Raw genomic sequence first — 16,411 nt, 5'->3', positions numbered from 1 at the left:
GCGGCACATCTAATGCTCATACATGCCAAATACGAGCCAATAAGTACCAACAAAGGAATCAAGGAAACATTAGTTCTTAGTAGCCAGGTATAGCAGAGATTCAATGAACAAAATGAGTAACTAAAAGAAAAAGGAGGGATTGTAATACACAATAAATGTTTGTTCATTGTCTTTTGTATTATAAAACAAGGAGTTCTGTTTGAGGAGCAGGAGTTGCAAAAGCTCCCTGCTGAAGTAAGATGTATAATACTTGGCTAGACACTATGAAAATTCTTTTGCTTAATGTGACAAAAAAGAGAACCCCCTCCCCTTCTCTCCTTCTGCATCTCAGTTGCCTCTTTTGTTCAAAGACACTGCTGCAAAGTTCATGTAACCATCTCCTGATAAGTTGCTAAACTAGTGTATCAACATCCTGCATTCCTGTCTCATGCTGGGCCAACATGACCAAATAAAAAAAAGAAGTTGAACCACAACGCGGAGGAAGACTACGGCCTTCATCTTCACGACCACCAGAGGGACAGAGACGACCCCCTAGCAACAGTGCGCGCAGTCGCAGAATATACCAGGATGTACTGCGTAATCCCAGAATTACCAAGATATAAAAAGGGACCCTGGCGGGGGTGAGGTGCGCGCCGTTGGTGGAGCCGAGACTCCCCGGCCGCCCAGCGCTGTTTTGCTTGCTGTTGCTTACTCAATAAATTCCTTTCTATTATTAATGCAATGCTCTCTGAAAATTAATTAAGGGGGCAACTTATAACAAGGGGTTCCAGTTTCTTCAGCAGGGCTTTTTCCATTTGTGACTCGCTGCTCTCATCACCGACCACATCGCAGCTCTGCTCTTTCGATGGCTCAGTCCCCACACCAACAGCAAGTGCCACGAAGACCACCAGCACAGCAGAGGTATGGCAGGGCGAGGACATCCTGCCGCCGCCCCGAGCCCGGCGAGCCCCCAGCAGCCGCGGGGCGACGGCGCGGGACGGGCGCGGAGCAGGCCCCGGCCGCGGCCCCGGCCCCGGCCCCGCCCGCGGAGCGCCTTCCCCCTCCGCCGCCCGGCTAAGCAGCAATGTGACAGGAAGACTGCTTGTGAACTCTATCTAGACTCTACAGTTCCAGTAAGCAACCCTTTCAGTTCACTAGCAGAGTTTCCCATCACATGGTGCTGCGGCAATAAATAATAGGAGCCTCAAAACAGTGAAACCTACACTGCTAGAAGACGGTGAAAATACGACAGATACAAACTAAAGGCAAGGGAAGAAGAGTTAACTTTAAATTCTGGAACCATCCAGCCTAGCAGCTGATACCTGGATCCTTAACAGAGTCTGAAAACCTTTTGGATGCGGACTGGTTTTGCTTATCAGTTCTTCAAAGTTAGGCAAGTTAGGTTCAAGGCATATTCCAACTGCAAAAATAGCACAGCATCCACCACCACGGCTAAATGTTTTTTTCCACAAAGATAGACGTGAGTGGAATACACAACTCCGAAATTTAAAATAAATAAATAAATAAATGACACACTACTATTTGCAGTTGGAAATAAGCTATTGTTAAGAGTAGTTTCTTAACTAAAAGCCAAGTTTCTTAAAATGCAAGTAAAACAAGATTTTCTGACAAAAGTATACTCTCTTACTAGTCTAGCTGGTATAGTCAGCGTGGATCCAACCGTAAATACAAAAGCAAGATCACATGTGCTGCCTTCAATTCTGATAATAGATAAACATGAATCAGGGCAGCTTCTGGAACCTTTATGACCTTCTTTTCCCATAGAAAGTGTAAGAGAAAAGAAGATGCAATGTTTCCTTAAGTCCACCACAACTTGAAACACTGATCAACCAGCAAGTTCTTACCGTCAACACCGATAAAAGGAAAATGAAATACATGCAATCTCTCTCTTTTCAAGAGCGTACGTACAAGAATGCGTGCTTCCATGAATGAGTTCATGGAGGAAGAATGGCAAGCAAAATTCACCCTTTTGAAAGGAAGGCTAGAAAGCATAAGCTAAATCAAATGTTCAAGAACAGCGTTACTACTCATTAAGTCAGCTCTGCCTCTTTGTCAGGTGTGTCCTATAGGATGCATCCTAGAGATTGCACTTCTCAATGCGTTCCTCTTTCAGGATACTAGTTGTTTTGCAAATGTCCCAAATAACCCCACTGCGGTGTTACATCTGTGGCTGCTCATGAAACTGACTATCAGCCAAGCTTTTCTTTGGTGTCGTCTTTTTTAAGAGAGTTTTTCTTCACCTCCTACAGACTTGATTATTCCAAGTGAAGGAGCTCTTCCTCCTTCCCCCTCACCATGTCTAGGTGTTTCACAAAATAAGTTGTAGCAAAAAAATAAACAAATATGTTTGGAGGACAAAGTGGATCCACTTCTATAACTCATCTCTCATTACTAAGACAAATTTAATCAACATTAGAAAGGTGAGCACTACTACCAAAGCAATTTCTGCATCTGTCATTAATACCACACGTATTGTTGGTGCCTGAAATACCCCCTTCTTTTGGTATGCTGACCTGAAAAATCTCAGTGATAGCATTATCTTCAGTTCTAGTTTCACTGTTAACATTTCCTCTCTCTCAGAAATGCAGAGGGTAGTAGGAAGCAGTAGAAACAGGATTTTCTTCTGAAATGAGCTACCTTAAAGTGATCTCAAACCCGGTTGTTAGAACTGAGTGCTGGATAATACCACATTCTATGGGAACATTTTCATAACACAAACATCAGTCTTTCTGCTTGTCTTAAAATACCAGTTCTACATCGATGCACTTGAAGCACATCAGAAGGACGCATTTAAAGTACATACAAAGTTAACCTTTTAATATATTATTGTATCCTAAAAACCCATAGAGTCTTTAATACCAATTTGTACACCCAATATAAGATTGCTTTTACCCATCTAACATTTAACTAGACTAAGGCATAGTCTGAAAACACTTTCATACATTTTCAAACATTACACTTTCATACCAGTATCAGTTCTAAATACTTCCAATGAAAAGTTATACAGAAAAGTTATAAACATTATGTGGGGTGCTTTTTAACCCAAGTAACAAAGATCTTCCTTGTACTGTATCTTTCACTATAAATAGGCTAGGAGGAGGAAGAAATACGTCCACATTTTGCAGACTGACAACTTGGCTTACTGAGAAAAAGCATATTGCCTGTCTTAAAAACTGAAATTCAGATTCCTTTCTCTTTTCCTCTTCTGTCAACAGTGCAGCAGCAGATTTAAATACATCTAAATGAACAAGATCTACATACATCTTGCATTATCTAGTTGGTGTTCCTTTGTTTCTCTATTATTTATCCCTGTAGATTGATTGTTCACAGATCATGTTACACCAAATTTACTGTGCATTTATTAACTTTAAATTTATTAACTCTTTTGAGACTAGAAATACTTCTTGCCTTTAGTTTTCATTAGTTTAATTAGCTATCGATAGTTTAGCTGTTCATAAATGAAAGGAATGGCCTATGTGAAGTCTGAAAGTTTTCCCACAATTTTATACCTCTTTTTGCTTTATAGTCTTGGCCATATTGCCAAAGACTCATTAAGGTAGTGAAGCTTAATTCTTCCCCTCCTACAGACATGATTTCTTCAAAACAACGCTGCTGTGCATTCAGAAGAGATACTATGGGGCAAAAGCTCAGCCAGGTGTTTCAGATCTCTGGATAAGGTTTCCATCTTCCAGACTCTCAGCCATGAAAACAAAATCTTTTAACGGATTGATTTCATTTTACTAAAGATAATAATCAAAGCTTCAAGCAGCCTGGAAACCATGTTACCTTCTGAAGAAGAAAGAGGACATTCTGGTATTTCATAAGCCGTCGGTGCTTGAGGAGAACTTGAACTCATTTCCTTAGAACTGCTATGAGATGATCCCCTTACTGCAGCAGTAGCTTTAAAATAAATATCTGACTGAAATCACAAAGAACTCATCATTAGTACAGCAAAACTTTCTTAAACACTTGCTGAAGAAGAGCTTAAATGTTTGTCCACTATGTTCTATTGCCACTGTTGCTGTATTGCTGCTAAGTTAACTACAGCTGGCCACGGAAAGGCTATCTCACTGTAAATGGGGAGAACTTCTGTGATGTTCAGAAGAGCATTTGCCCTGTAAATAATCAAATACTTCAACTCTGCATTACTGCAAGCAATAAAGGACAGTTAGATCAATTCTGATTCTCACTGTACTCACTACAAGCTAAGAACACACAAATTAACAGTTAATGCAAATCAGAAAATGTGTCAGTTTTGGTTTGGTTTGGGCTTCAGCAACTCTTTATGTGAATTAGGTCCCAACACCTCACAAATAGGCAAACATGCTTTTCTCGTGTCTTACCCTTGATGCTACAAGCTGAAGCTCAGGCACAACTGCTGTGTGGACTAAGTTTCCACTCACCACTAATCGGATCTCAATGGAATCAGTAGTGAAGGCAAGGATAGAAGGGAAAGCACAGACTGCAATGAAACAAAAATTATTTTGCAAGGAAGAATGATTAATGTAAATGTTTCTCAGATGCTCCCTGAAAACAATTCTTGAGGATCTGACCTACTCTGGTATCTCCCTTTCCTATGACAAGATTTGTCTACTGTACTGTTGGACATTCAGATACAAGCCTGAAGAAAACTTCACTCTCCATCCCTCGCAGAATATAAACTGAATGGAAAATAAAAAATAGAAAAAAAGAGACAGGAAAAAAAAAAGTTTATCAGAGGAAAAACTTGGCCCCAAGGCTCCACTTATTAAAGATACCATATGCAGAATCTTAGCTGAAGTGGCATCATGAATGCAACACACTTAGAGAACCACAGAATCATCTAGGTTGGAAAAAACCTTCAAGTCCAACAATCAACCTGACCTACCAAGTTCCATCATTATGTCCCTTGGTGTTGCAGGAAGCACGGCTGAAAGCACGACAGACACCAGTAGAGTCAGATCATGCTCCATTTTATTGCCCAAATAGCCTAACTTTTATAGTGAACTTAACAGGGGTGGATAGTGTTTCACACAAAATTATTGGTCAAAAGCACTCAGACAAACAACTACAAGAAAACAACCCCACCTGCAAGAAAACAACCCCTCTTGTGATCAGCAGTCATGTAGACCTTATCCTTGAAGCCAGCTACTGGTAACAATATTTTTCTAAATTCCTCAGTTGGGCGATGTGGGAACACTGTCATGGGAACTTCTCATAGTTGCCCTGGTAGCTTGGTTTGCTCAGCTGCAGCAAGCCATGGGATTTTTGCTGTTTCAAAAAATCCTTCAACACCTTGGTGTTATGTCAACACCTCTCCAGGGATAGGGATTCCACCACTTCCTTGGGCAGTCCATTCTGAGGACTATTCTGACATTCTGAGGGTTAACCACCCTCTCCATGAAGAAATTCTTATTTATAGGAATTTATTAACCCATATTTATTAAATTTTATTATATTAAAAATAGATTTATGTATGTTAAATTATTTTTAATTTTAGATTTATTCTTATATATTCCTAGCACACATGCTGCAATTCCACCAACAGCCAAGTGCAAGCCTAAACAGTAAGGAAAAAAGGGTAAAAGAGGTATGTTCTTACCAACAGCGTAAGGAACTTGATTCCAGCTAAAGTGAAAGTCGTAAGCCGATGACTGGACGAGTGGAGAACCTCCATTAAAAGCATACACCTTTCTATATTGGCAAACATCTGTAACAAAAAAAGGAAAAAAAGAAACCTCCAATATCTTACAGCACAAATGACAAACACCAACATTATAGGTAGATTTTACAGAAGTGTGGATAATACACAGATAAATATCAAACATTTATGCAGAAGTCCCTCTATATCTAAACAGACCACAAGGGAAACGTGCTTCCTTTGTGAATACATTTACAAGATAAAAATAGTAGAGCTACATTTTAATACCTTGTCAGATTTCACAAAGTAAGTATTGTTCTGTTTCAGCAATCATCAGCTCCTTACTTTGTCTATGGATGGAGGAATAGTTAAGAACATTTCTGAAAGTGATGTAAGCAGAGCTGTACCCCTCTGACTGTAAGAACTACCCTTCAAGCAGCCACATACTAGCACAGTTTGTGTTCTTTGAGGATTGTAATACACATGGCATACTACAGATACCAAGATTTCATTAATCATATAACTTGTGAATCTACTACTTCTCTATTTTTAGGTAAAATCTCTTTTTTTTTTTTTTTTCTGTAATTGCTGTCCTTAAACTTAAACTAACTTTATATCCACAAGTGTAAAAAAAAGGTCTTGTTTGAAATCCAAACTTAGAACACTGTCAAATCATGTGTTTTCATACTTGTTCCATGATGATACTTTCATAATTGTAAAACTGTCACAAGACCATAAGAGGTTTCCCTGTGACAGGGCCCTACCAATAGGGATTCAAGTTGCTGCAACCCTGTGCAACAGGCTTTAGGACCTAAGGATCAACCAACTTTGTTAGCTTTGGCTCTGTGACGAGCCTACTAGAGTAGGACTGATTCTGCACAGAAGGACAGGTTTGGGAATTCACACTGCTCTGTCTCAGACCTTTTAGTTCTGAAGCAGTACTGAGTGAACCAGAACTAGGTAGGATTTGTTAAACTACCGAAACCAATGAGGCCTCACAGAGCATACAAAGATACACTTTAGAGACTTTTTCCCTGTGGTACCAATCTAACGGCCAATGCTAGAATACGTAGATGTATTGATCCTGTTTCCATCAATGCTCTCTTTGGAAAGGCAAATAGGACATGCCATCTGAAACAGAAAGTTGTGCTTTGTCCTTCAGCATCACCTCATAAAGGACGTTTCATACTCGTAACTTTGATTTTCCTGAGGACTGAAAGCAAAACTACACGTGTACAGCACAGAAGAGCATACCCATATGAAATCCAAGGCCGTTTTATAAAAAGAGATTAAGAGAATTACAATTTTAAAATGTGCCAGCACAAAGAAGTGTGCAGAAGGAAAGAAAGCACAATGACAGAATGGGAAAGCAGAAAGAAGAAAAGGGGTGGAATACTAATTTGTACATGTCCTAGAAACACCCAGTGTGAGACTAGGCAAAGAATAAGATAGATCTGAAGAAATAGGACTTTTGTGAGTAAGATGGTAATGTCTGTCCAATTACACACACCACAATAAAACAGTACTTCCATTTCTAGTCCTTCCAATATGCACTTAAATTGAAAAAAAAAAAAGTATTTTGAAATACTTTCCATGAAACACTGAAACTTTAAAATACAGATCTAAACTCCAATGAAGAAAGAATTACATGTTGAGATATTATCATTTCCAGTCTTCCCTAACTACTTACAGTTATAACATAATAGTAGGCCAGCTTCACCATCTTCATATACATCAATAGCTGCAACAAAATTTACCTGCAATGATAATAGGAAAGGGTAATGATCAGGCAGATAGGATACTGATGTTACTATGACCAGGTTTTGACTAAGAAGCAATCAAATCAGTTGGTGCACAATTACAGATAAAAGAAAAAAAAAAAAAAAACAAAAACTATTTCTTTTTTGTGATTCATTTTCAGGATGCCGATAGGATGGAAATCAATTTCTTTTGTATTCAATGCTGTATTTCAGTAATGCATATTCAATTTTGTACCTTCAGTATAAATACATACCTACAGTATAAAATGATACAAACATACCTAACTTACTTGACAATATAAATTTTGGGAAACTGAGAAATTTCAGGGTAGCTTTGAATTAACATGCTATGCTAAAAATAGCAATTCTTTCCAAAAAGTGAAATCTAAAAAGCTCGACTGAAAATCATGACTGGCAGAACGATCAAAAGTGCCAATTACTGGATCAAAACCACTAACAGGTACATTGATTGATGTGGATGTACTTCAAGAATTACTGAATAAGCTGAATTTAGAAACTGAGAACCACTGCTGGATAAACTAAAATGGTTTTTGCATAGCATAGGCTACTTATATTCTCATACTTTAATCCTGTATTTGTCTTTTACAGTTAAATTAAAAGAAAAACAAGACACCCATAAGTAGTAGTATATACATTCAGAAAAGGAGACCTCCCTGATGAAATACTTAAGACTGGATTAGACAAATGTCTCCTAGACCACACTATTTGCTACTTGGGCAGGGCTGGAGATTGACTTCATGAACTTCATGGCTTTCCTTTGTGCAATAAAGTAGGTGTTCTCTTGATTTAAGACAAATATAAGGCAAGAACTGTTAAACAGACCTGGAAGCTTATATATATCTATACAAAACACATTTTGACCCATCCTTTGTAGCAACTGAAAGACATTTCTGCTTTGTGACCTGTGGAAATTGGTAACCAATTTCAACAACACAAAAATCACTGGCACAGATCTAATTAACTTCCTGCTTTGTCTGTGTTCTCAAAGGAAATAAGGGTTACTGGGGAAGAGAACAGAGGGGGGCGATTCTTGACTGTCCACATTCTTTAATTTTATTTCCTTCTTAATCCAGATTAAAATAGATTCCCATTGCTGTGGAGAATCTTAACACTGTATTGCCAATGCTAGGAGTACCAACCCTCTTCATCATCAAATCTGAATAAAAACACAGATGATTTAAAAAAAAATCAACAAGAAGCATCAAATCAAAAGAGATGTCCCTTATACCATTATGAGCAGAGAAGTCAACAGAACACAAGAGTAACCCTGTAAAAGGTTCTTCTTTTTTTTTTTTTTTTTTAATTACGCTTAAAGCTATACATTCACATCCATATTAAGAAATTATTGAAATTATTTGATTTTCAAAATGCTGAAGATCATTATCTTCCCAGCAACAGGAAACATTTGAACCCTCTACCAAAAATCAGGATGTTTACTTAAATCCCAACCCTATGTCCCAGTTAGTAAAATACATTAATGTATTACTTGGCTGGGCAGCAGTTTAGAACTAAAAGATATACACAAATATTTCAGTTTTAGTACATGCAAATAGGCAAATCTGAATGAGATAATGGTGGCCAAAACCTGAAATTATTTTGCTGCAACCTCCTAAAGAATAAAACACTGAGACCATGAAGAAAAGACAAAAATCAAAATATTGACTAAGGAAGGAGAAAAAATGGCTTTGCATTTATACTGACAACAATATTCCAGAGCTTGAAACACAGCCTCTTTCCTAATATGTCATACCTTATAACTACCTCTCTTAGGAGTGATTACTATCACACATTCCAAAAGGAAAAAATGCCTCAGAGAACTCTAAAGGAGAAGTTAAAAAAGTGAAAAGTAAAGGAGAAGAGAGGATCTCCGTAAATGCTGCTCCCAGGAGGTCAGCACAGCATGGACCAATTCTGCAAGAAAATAGTTTAAATGCTAGAAATTTACTTTGTTTGCTTCAACATGATGCAGACTATAGGACTCCCCAATACTTTCATTAACTAAATCAAACTGATGCCGATACGCCACACAGATCATATCGTCACTGTCTCCAGAAGGTCCATCCACCAGTGTCATAACCACTGGAGGGTCAGAAAGGCATATTTCCTATGAGATAAATAATAGTATTATTCTCTTTTTCAGGCTCTTAGTGTGAATATTGCATTACTCCGTGAATTTACAAGGATGTAATCTAAGCAGAGAAGCATGATACAGAACAAGATGACAATTTAAGAAGTCTGAAATATTTCTTTGGCATATCAATGATGGATCTCCATTGTATTGCTTTTCACTTACATCTGTCTGGAGGTTCCAGATGATAAAATGCATGCTCTTTGCCTTTTTCCTCCACTAGCTGAGTGTTGCCCAGTCTGTAAAAGTGATTAGTGATTAGATTACACATACCCAGATGTACTGGAACTCATCTACTGGAGATTCAGGTAATGACGGCACAGAGCTGCTGGTTAAACTGTTGCATGGATTGTATTTCTTTGTGATGAGAAGTAGTTTGTTCCGAATAGCCACAACAATCCTCAGTTCACTGCCATGGTGAGTATTAATGGCATACAAATGGCAGCCTAAGAAAAGAAAAACAATTTAGGTTTTAAGTATTTGGGGTAAAGACTGTTTTTTTTATTTTTTTAATTTTTGTTCTGTATTTGTATGATGGTTAGTACAATGGGTATCTGATACCTGAGCACCACACAATTACAAACATCCCAACAGGATAATATTAAATTCTAGAAAAAGACAAAAGGCAGTAAGTCTTTTGAAAACTATTTCCCCCCTTACTCCTTTTGCAAGTAAAAGAGTAAATATATGTTTTTTTCTTTACTATTCTGCAGTTTCCAGCTTAGGCGTGAAGGAAAGGGATCCCTTCTGGGAAGATGCTGTGGGCTTGCTGAGGCTCGAAGAACAGACGGTGCTGGCTGCTACCAGCGTGCTGCAGCAGCGGCAAGACAGAGCCGTGGTGGTTTTCCTCAGCTGGGCAGCTGAGCTCCAGCACAAGCGCTCTCTCCCTGCCCCTCCTCCAACGCCAAGGGGAGAAAAGAGGCTGGCAAGGGCTCAAGGGCTGCCAGAAGGACAGGGAGATCACTCCACAAGGAGCGTCACGGGCAAAGCAGGCTCAGCACAGCCTGTTCCAGTCCAGCCCGGGGCCTGCTCCTGCGGGGGCTCTCCACAGGCCGCGGCCTCCTCCAGGCCACAGCCACCTGCTCCACCGGGGGCTCCTCCACCCGCAGGGGGGCTGCAGCGTGGAGATCTGCTCCACGGGGGACCCATGGGCTGCAGGGGGACAGCCTGCTCCACCAGGGGCCTCTCCCTGCACAGGCCGCAGGGGAACTGCTGCTGTGAGCCTGGAGCACCTCCTGCCTCCTGCTGCACGGAGCTTGGGGGCTGCACAGAGCTTTCTCACTCCTCCCTGAGCCAGACGCTGCTGGGCAGCAGCTTTCGTTCCCTTTCTTAGATGGGCTCTCCCCCAGGCGCAAACATCATCCTTTTGCTCTGTGTTCTGGGCAGCAGCGGGTGGGTCCCTCCTGGAAGGAGCCTCCTGGCAGCGGCCCTGGGCTCCCATGGGGCAGCTGCTGCATTCTCCTCACAGAAGACACCCCTGCAGCCCCCCGCTCCCACAGCCTGGCCACGCAAACCCAAGCCAAGACACCGAGCGAGCCTCCCTGATTGCCAGCCAGCAGCTGGCTCAGCCTGGGACCCCATGCCAGTGCCCACAAGACTCTCCTGGGCCTTGAAAAGCAAGCCTTGTGGGGACGGAGCACCCACAAAGAACGGACTCACACAACAGGACTCCTTGCCAACACTGCCTCACAGACACCTGGGCCTTGAGCGGGTAGCTCACCTTGAGCGAGCTCATTTCCTTCCCAGTAGCTGAAATGTGCCCTTTCGGGGGCATTTGGGGGCTACAGCGTGCTGCTGAGAGGGATGTTGGAGCTCCTGCAGGGCAGTGCTTCCACTAAGGCAAGGCCTTTTCTGCATCTTCTACTGCCCTGCAAGCGAGGATGCTTGGGGCACACAAGAAGCTGGCAGGGGACACAGCTGCAGGGATTGCAGGGATTCCTAAAGTCATAGCCAAATACAAGAAAGACGGGAGGACGTGATGCTTTTGATAGAAAGGAGCTGGGTTTTGGGTCAAAATCCGTCCCTTTTTCTATCCCGGAGACCCCCAAGGGCGTAGGACAGCAGCACTGCAGGGCAGCAAGAGATGCTGTGCATTTCTCTCGTCCCCCTGAGACAGCCACTGGGTGACGATGGTGCCAAGTGTCTGGAAAGAGCCCTTGCTTTCTCAGGCCCAGGTGTCCAGCTGCACACCAAGGCCGTCCCTGGCTTCCAGGCGCAGTTGCCAGGCCCAAGGCCGAGCTCCCCTGCGAACCCCCAGCCCAGCAGACCTTGCTCCTGGCATTGTGGAGCAGCCATTTCACGGCAGCCTTTTCTCCTGGCAGTCAGCTTAGCGCCGAAAGCTCTGTCACCGGGACACCCGAGAGCCGTGGCAGCTCAGCAGAGAGTCACTGTCAGCCTTGGAGCTCACAAAGGTGGGTGGCCGCAAGTGCCCTGAGCGTCCAGCTCGCAATGAGGACTGCTGTGGCACTCAAATTGTCACCTGTTTGCTGCGATGCTGGGATACCTGCTCTGGTAGCCTGGCATCAGAGGCCAGGGAAGCCAAGCAGCTGGGATCCTTCTCTGAGGCAGGGGACACTGAGAGTGGAAATGGAAATGGGGCACAAGCCCTCCGCCTCTCAAAGGAACCCCTCAGATGTTTAGGTATAGTAAACTTATGTATATCTGTGTGACTCTAGACCACAACATGTTAGTGTTCTGGTTTGTCCACTGCTTTGTTGTGGGGGCTTTGAGTTGGCCTCTACTCTTTAGGTGAATGCTGACTTCATATCTATGGTGCACTTTATTCTTAAAATGGGAAGTTTCTACCAATTTCCTGTCCAAAGTTCCTCATAAGCCAACTGCAATCATCATTTCAGATGTATCTCCCAACTTACACATTTCCTAATTCTCCTTGATATTTACTCAAGAAATGCATTTTCACAGAGACATCATATTTTTCTCTCAACTGGCATCTGGCTGAGCAGAATGATGTCCTTTAATTCCCTTCCACACAATAGGCAACTTGTTCCTTCTGTCTTCTGAACACTTCCTCCTAAGTTCAATGTGAATACAAGTGGCAGAATTTTGCCTCATGTCTTAAATGTGTGGCAGGGCTGCCCTGTCAGGTGTATTTATACTGGAGAAAAAAAAAAAAAAGAATAGCCATACACACCATATAACCACTTAACTTTTTCAGTTCTTCTGTTAACAGTGTATGAACATGGGGTTTTGTTGTTTTATTGTTTGTTTTAAACTCCTGACTGCCATATAGCAAACATGAAAAAAAAAAAAAAAAAAAAAAAAAAAAAAAAAAAAACACCCTTGGTTGAGAATCTCTAAGCATGGCTCTGCTTTGTATTATCAAATGTCACTTCACGTGAACCATTTCAATCACAAGGGATATCCTTCTGTCAGGCTCGGTAGTACTTCCCAACTTTATGTCACCTGGAAATCTCAAAGCTCATATGTAATTTTTAGTCTTCGGCCACCATGTCCATACTGAACATACCTAAATTTGAAGTCATCTCTGCTCTGAATAGGAGGTTGGGTTTTCAGAGGTCCCTTCCAGCCTACATTTCTCCATGAGTCTTTGCCTCCTTAGCAGCTGCAGTTTCAGAACTGTCTCTGAGAATCACTACAGGGAACCTCTCCTTTGCCGGTAATTCCCTCTTCGAACAGTGTGAACAATTGCAAACTCCCTTGATTCACTTGCAGCCCCAAAGCCCAAATCCATAGATAATGTATCAGAAGCTCACAGAAAGTGAAATAGATGTAGTTCATCCCCTGTGTAGGGGAGCACTGGTCCTACAAAGGTAAGCTACTAAATTCTCTGGAAACAAATTAGCTTTAATAAATTATCTTGTAAATTCCACATTACCCGCTACTTTCCTAGTCTTATCTCTTCTTGCTACAAAACTTTGCCCAGCGTTGATGTCAAACTAACAGGCCTGCACTTGTCTGGATCACTCTTTACATTCTCCTGGACAGAAGTATATTTGTTACTCTCCCATTCTGGGGACTATCCCTGGTTGGCACAACTGTGATGTATTTTTCCTACTTGACTTGTTGTTCTGTGTGCCAATGCTGTTAATAGGCTAGGTAGATATCAGCTTGTCATTTTTCACTTGAATCACTGTAGATTTTCATTTCACCTCAGATGATGTTGTGCCTAGTGCCCTACCCTCATTTGCAATGGGAATCCTGTCACTGCCCTTAATATCACATTGTTGTTGCTGTTAGATGCAGGAAATAAGATTTGCAGCATTTGAGACATCATTAACTTTTGATCTATTTTTGCCTCGAGTATGCAACTGTCCTAATTTGTTCTCTTTGTTCCCCCTGGGTTCTGTGGCTTAAGTATCATTTACTATTATTGTTTAATTTCCTATGTGAAGGAGGTTTTGGGTCATTTGTACTTTATTTTTGCAGTTTTTAACCTCTGAAATGTACCTTTTCTCATTGCTTTTTTCCCATCTGAATTTTGAATTTTAACTCTGCCTTCTCTGCACTCCAGTCCCAGAGATGCTTAGTCAGACTCAATTATTCATTTCCTTAGATTTCAAAGTTTGCATTTCTAAGCCTCAAAACCTTCGTTCTAAGCCTGGTGTTGTCTGTCTTGAAATGTAAAATGAGAAAAGTCAGCTCATGATCAGACTTTATTCAAATCTTACTACATTTAAACCCGTACAGGAGCCAAGTCTAAAATGGTCTTATATTTTTTCACTTTTGTGAAGAAATCCATCACATAGTATATCTGTATGAGAATAAGTGGTAATCATCTTTCAGTCTTTTGCTGGGAAGTTGAAGTCTCCCGTAATTCCCATTATTGTTTATGTGTCTGATAACTGTAGACTGGAGCTAAGAGCAAAGAGCAGGCTAGCAAGGCTGTCTTTCTTTAGCAGTGATTTGCACAAAACCACTCTATTGCTGACCCATAACATTTCCCTAACCTCTGCTTCTTGCTAACACAAAGCACCATCTTATTCCATCCATCTGCCCTGGTTTCCAGACTTCCTGAGATTTATCAGTACTTGTATGGCATTCATGCCTTTATTTCACCCTTCCTGTGTTGACACTTGTCTTAAGAGTTTTAGATCCTGAACATGATCATCTCAAAGTTTGCCTGACAGTTTGGTCTTCTTCACATTGTCGTAGAGTATCAGGTCTCTACCACTTGAAATAGATTGTATTGGATTAGATTATTGGCACAGTCTCTTGTGCTGCTAGTCCATTATCTTCGCGGTCCATACAACTGGCCATCAGCGGACATGAAGTGGCCTTATCCTGCCCATTTACCTGTCTGGAAATCAGCCACTCTCTCTGCCTAGAACAGGGAATGGATTTTCCTCAGCTTTCTTCAAAAGCTCTGAAGTTTTCTGTGACCTTTCCACTTTTATGGTATGATAAGCTTTTGCTTCCACTGAAGGGTAGAAGTCATTATGAATAGTGCCAACAAAACAGAAACATAACAATGAAAATGATATTTGAATTCAGAATAGGTATTTAAAAAGTTCACCTTCTCCAGCACAAATGGGGAAAGTAAAATAAATAAATAAATAAATAGAGCAGTCCTAAATCATCAAAACTGGCCAAAGTATTAGAAGAAGCACTATTTTTCCAAGGCTGCAATGTTTTCCATTCATCTCACTGGGCCAGCAGAGCACTAGAGAGCTGGATGCACTGAACTCCTGGCTCATACCCTAAATGACCTGCAGGAAGATCTTCTTATCTCTGTCCCCCCGTTTCTCCTTTCAATCTCTGTTTTGTCTGTTTGTATCACTAGCTATCAAAGCGCTACTGAGATATGCACGTGCAGCACCCAGCACAACCTTGTTTCAGGCTCCAGTGGGACCTTTAGGCATTACCATCCTATAAACAAGTCACAGTGATAGTGAGTGTAATTACAGTCGTCAAACTATTCCAGCTCCACTTCATTAGCCATGCCCTGAGCTAAATAACATTTTAATCAGTTTGATATGTCACCTGTGGCTTTCTTCACTGTCACTTGCAATCCAGCAAACTCCTTCCTTCATGTTTCTAGATTAGACAGAGGGTTCTTAACTGCAGACATCCACTTCCCTGTTCAGGAAGCAGTGAGACCTTTCATCTTCACCCAGAATTAAGATGATATCCAAGCATCATGAGACACAGCGCGTATGTCTCCTAGGCCCATCCCATAAGAGCAGGACATTTACCTCACATGAGAAGAAGACTTAATGCAGAGGCAAAGCAAGATACTCGGTGTCAAAGCCATGTTTGGATGAGCATTAAAGACAGACCAATATTACCCAGTACAGGAGGAAAATCTATCATTTGAAGAAGATTATGGTCTCTGATTATTAGTTTCAAAATCAGTTTTTTCTTTGGATTTCCTCTGAACTTAAACTTAGTTTGGAATGCCTTTGGTTTTGAATAGTTCTGAAATTGTATTACTTCTCCTAAGTAAGTTGATAGTCTGTTCTATTTACGTGAAATTCAAATAATATTGTGAAGGATCTGCCATCACTTTTACTGTGTGCCAGGCTGAGAGCCTTCCTGTACTTAAAGGCAACCTATAGGAAAGCTGGGGAGGGGGTCTTTATCAGGGCCTGGAGTGACAGGACATGGACTAATAGCTTTACACTGAAAAGTTAGATTTCTAATATATGTTAGGAAGAAATTCTTTACTGATAGTACTTCACATCCAGCCACTCCAGCCCCTGGCAAGTTCCCTGCAGCCCCTCCAAGCCTGGCACAGGCCCTACAGCTGGCTCCGGGGACGACCCCGTTGCTGTCTCAGGCACCAGTACACACAAGGGGAAGGAATGCATGCAGAAGTCATCTTGTTTCGGAAGGGCAGAAAGTCCTCCCAAGAAGAGGAAGGAGCAAGAGGAAGGCGAGGCAGCCTACCCCAAGGAAGGGCCA

At 41.4% G+C, this 16,411-nt stretch overlaps 1 protein-coding gene across 1 annotated transcript in view; it reads right to left on the bottom strand.

The window, feature by feature from the left end:
- LOC311428313 (uncharacterized protein) overlaps positions 1-9,971 on the bottom strand; it is a 290,619-nt gene extending 280,648 nt beyond the window's left edge. The window contains exons 1-5 of the mRNA XM_084539831.1: positions 9,803-9,971; positions 7,311-7,377; positions 5,582-5,689; positions 4,344-4,462; positions 3,787-3,919 (exon numbers count right to left, since the gene is read on the bottom strand). Of these exons, the coding sequence (XP_084395957.1) occupies positions 3,787-3,856 (70 nt within the window). The 5' untranslated portion in view covers positions 3,857-3,919; positions 4,344-4,462; positions 5,582-5,689; positions 7,311-7,377; positions 9,803-9,971. The remainder of the gene's footprint in view (positions 1-3,786; positions 3,920-4,343; positions 4,463-5,581; positions 5,690-7,310; positions 7,378-9,802) is intronic.
- Positions 9,972-16,411: the final 6,440 nt, after the last annotated feature.

This window comes from Aythya ferina, assembly GCF_964211825.1.
Source record: "Aythya ferina genome assembly, contig: HAP1_SCAFFOLD_42, whole genome shotgun sequence".
In the NCBI taxonomy this organism is placed as follows: domain Eukaryota; kingdom Metazoa; phylum Chordata; class Aves; order Anseriformes; family Anatidae; genus Aythya; species Aythya ferina.
The sequence above is the reverse complement of the archived record's forward strand: the minus strand, read 5'-3'. Positions and strand labels throughout refer to the sequence as shown.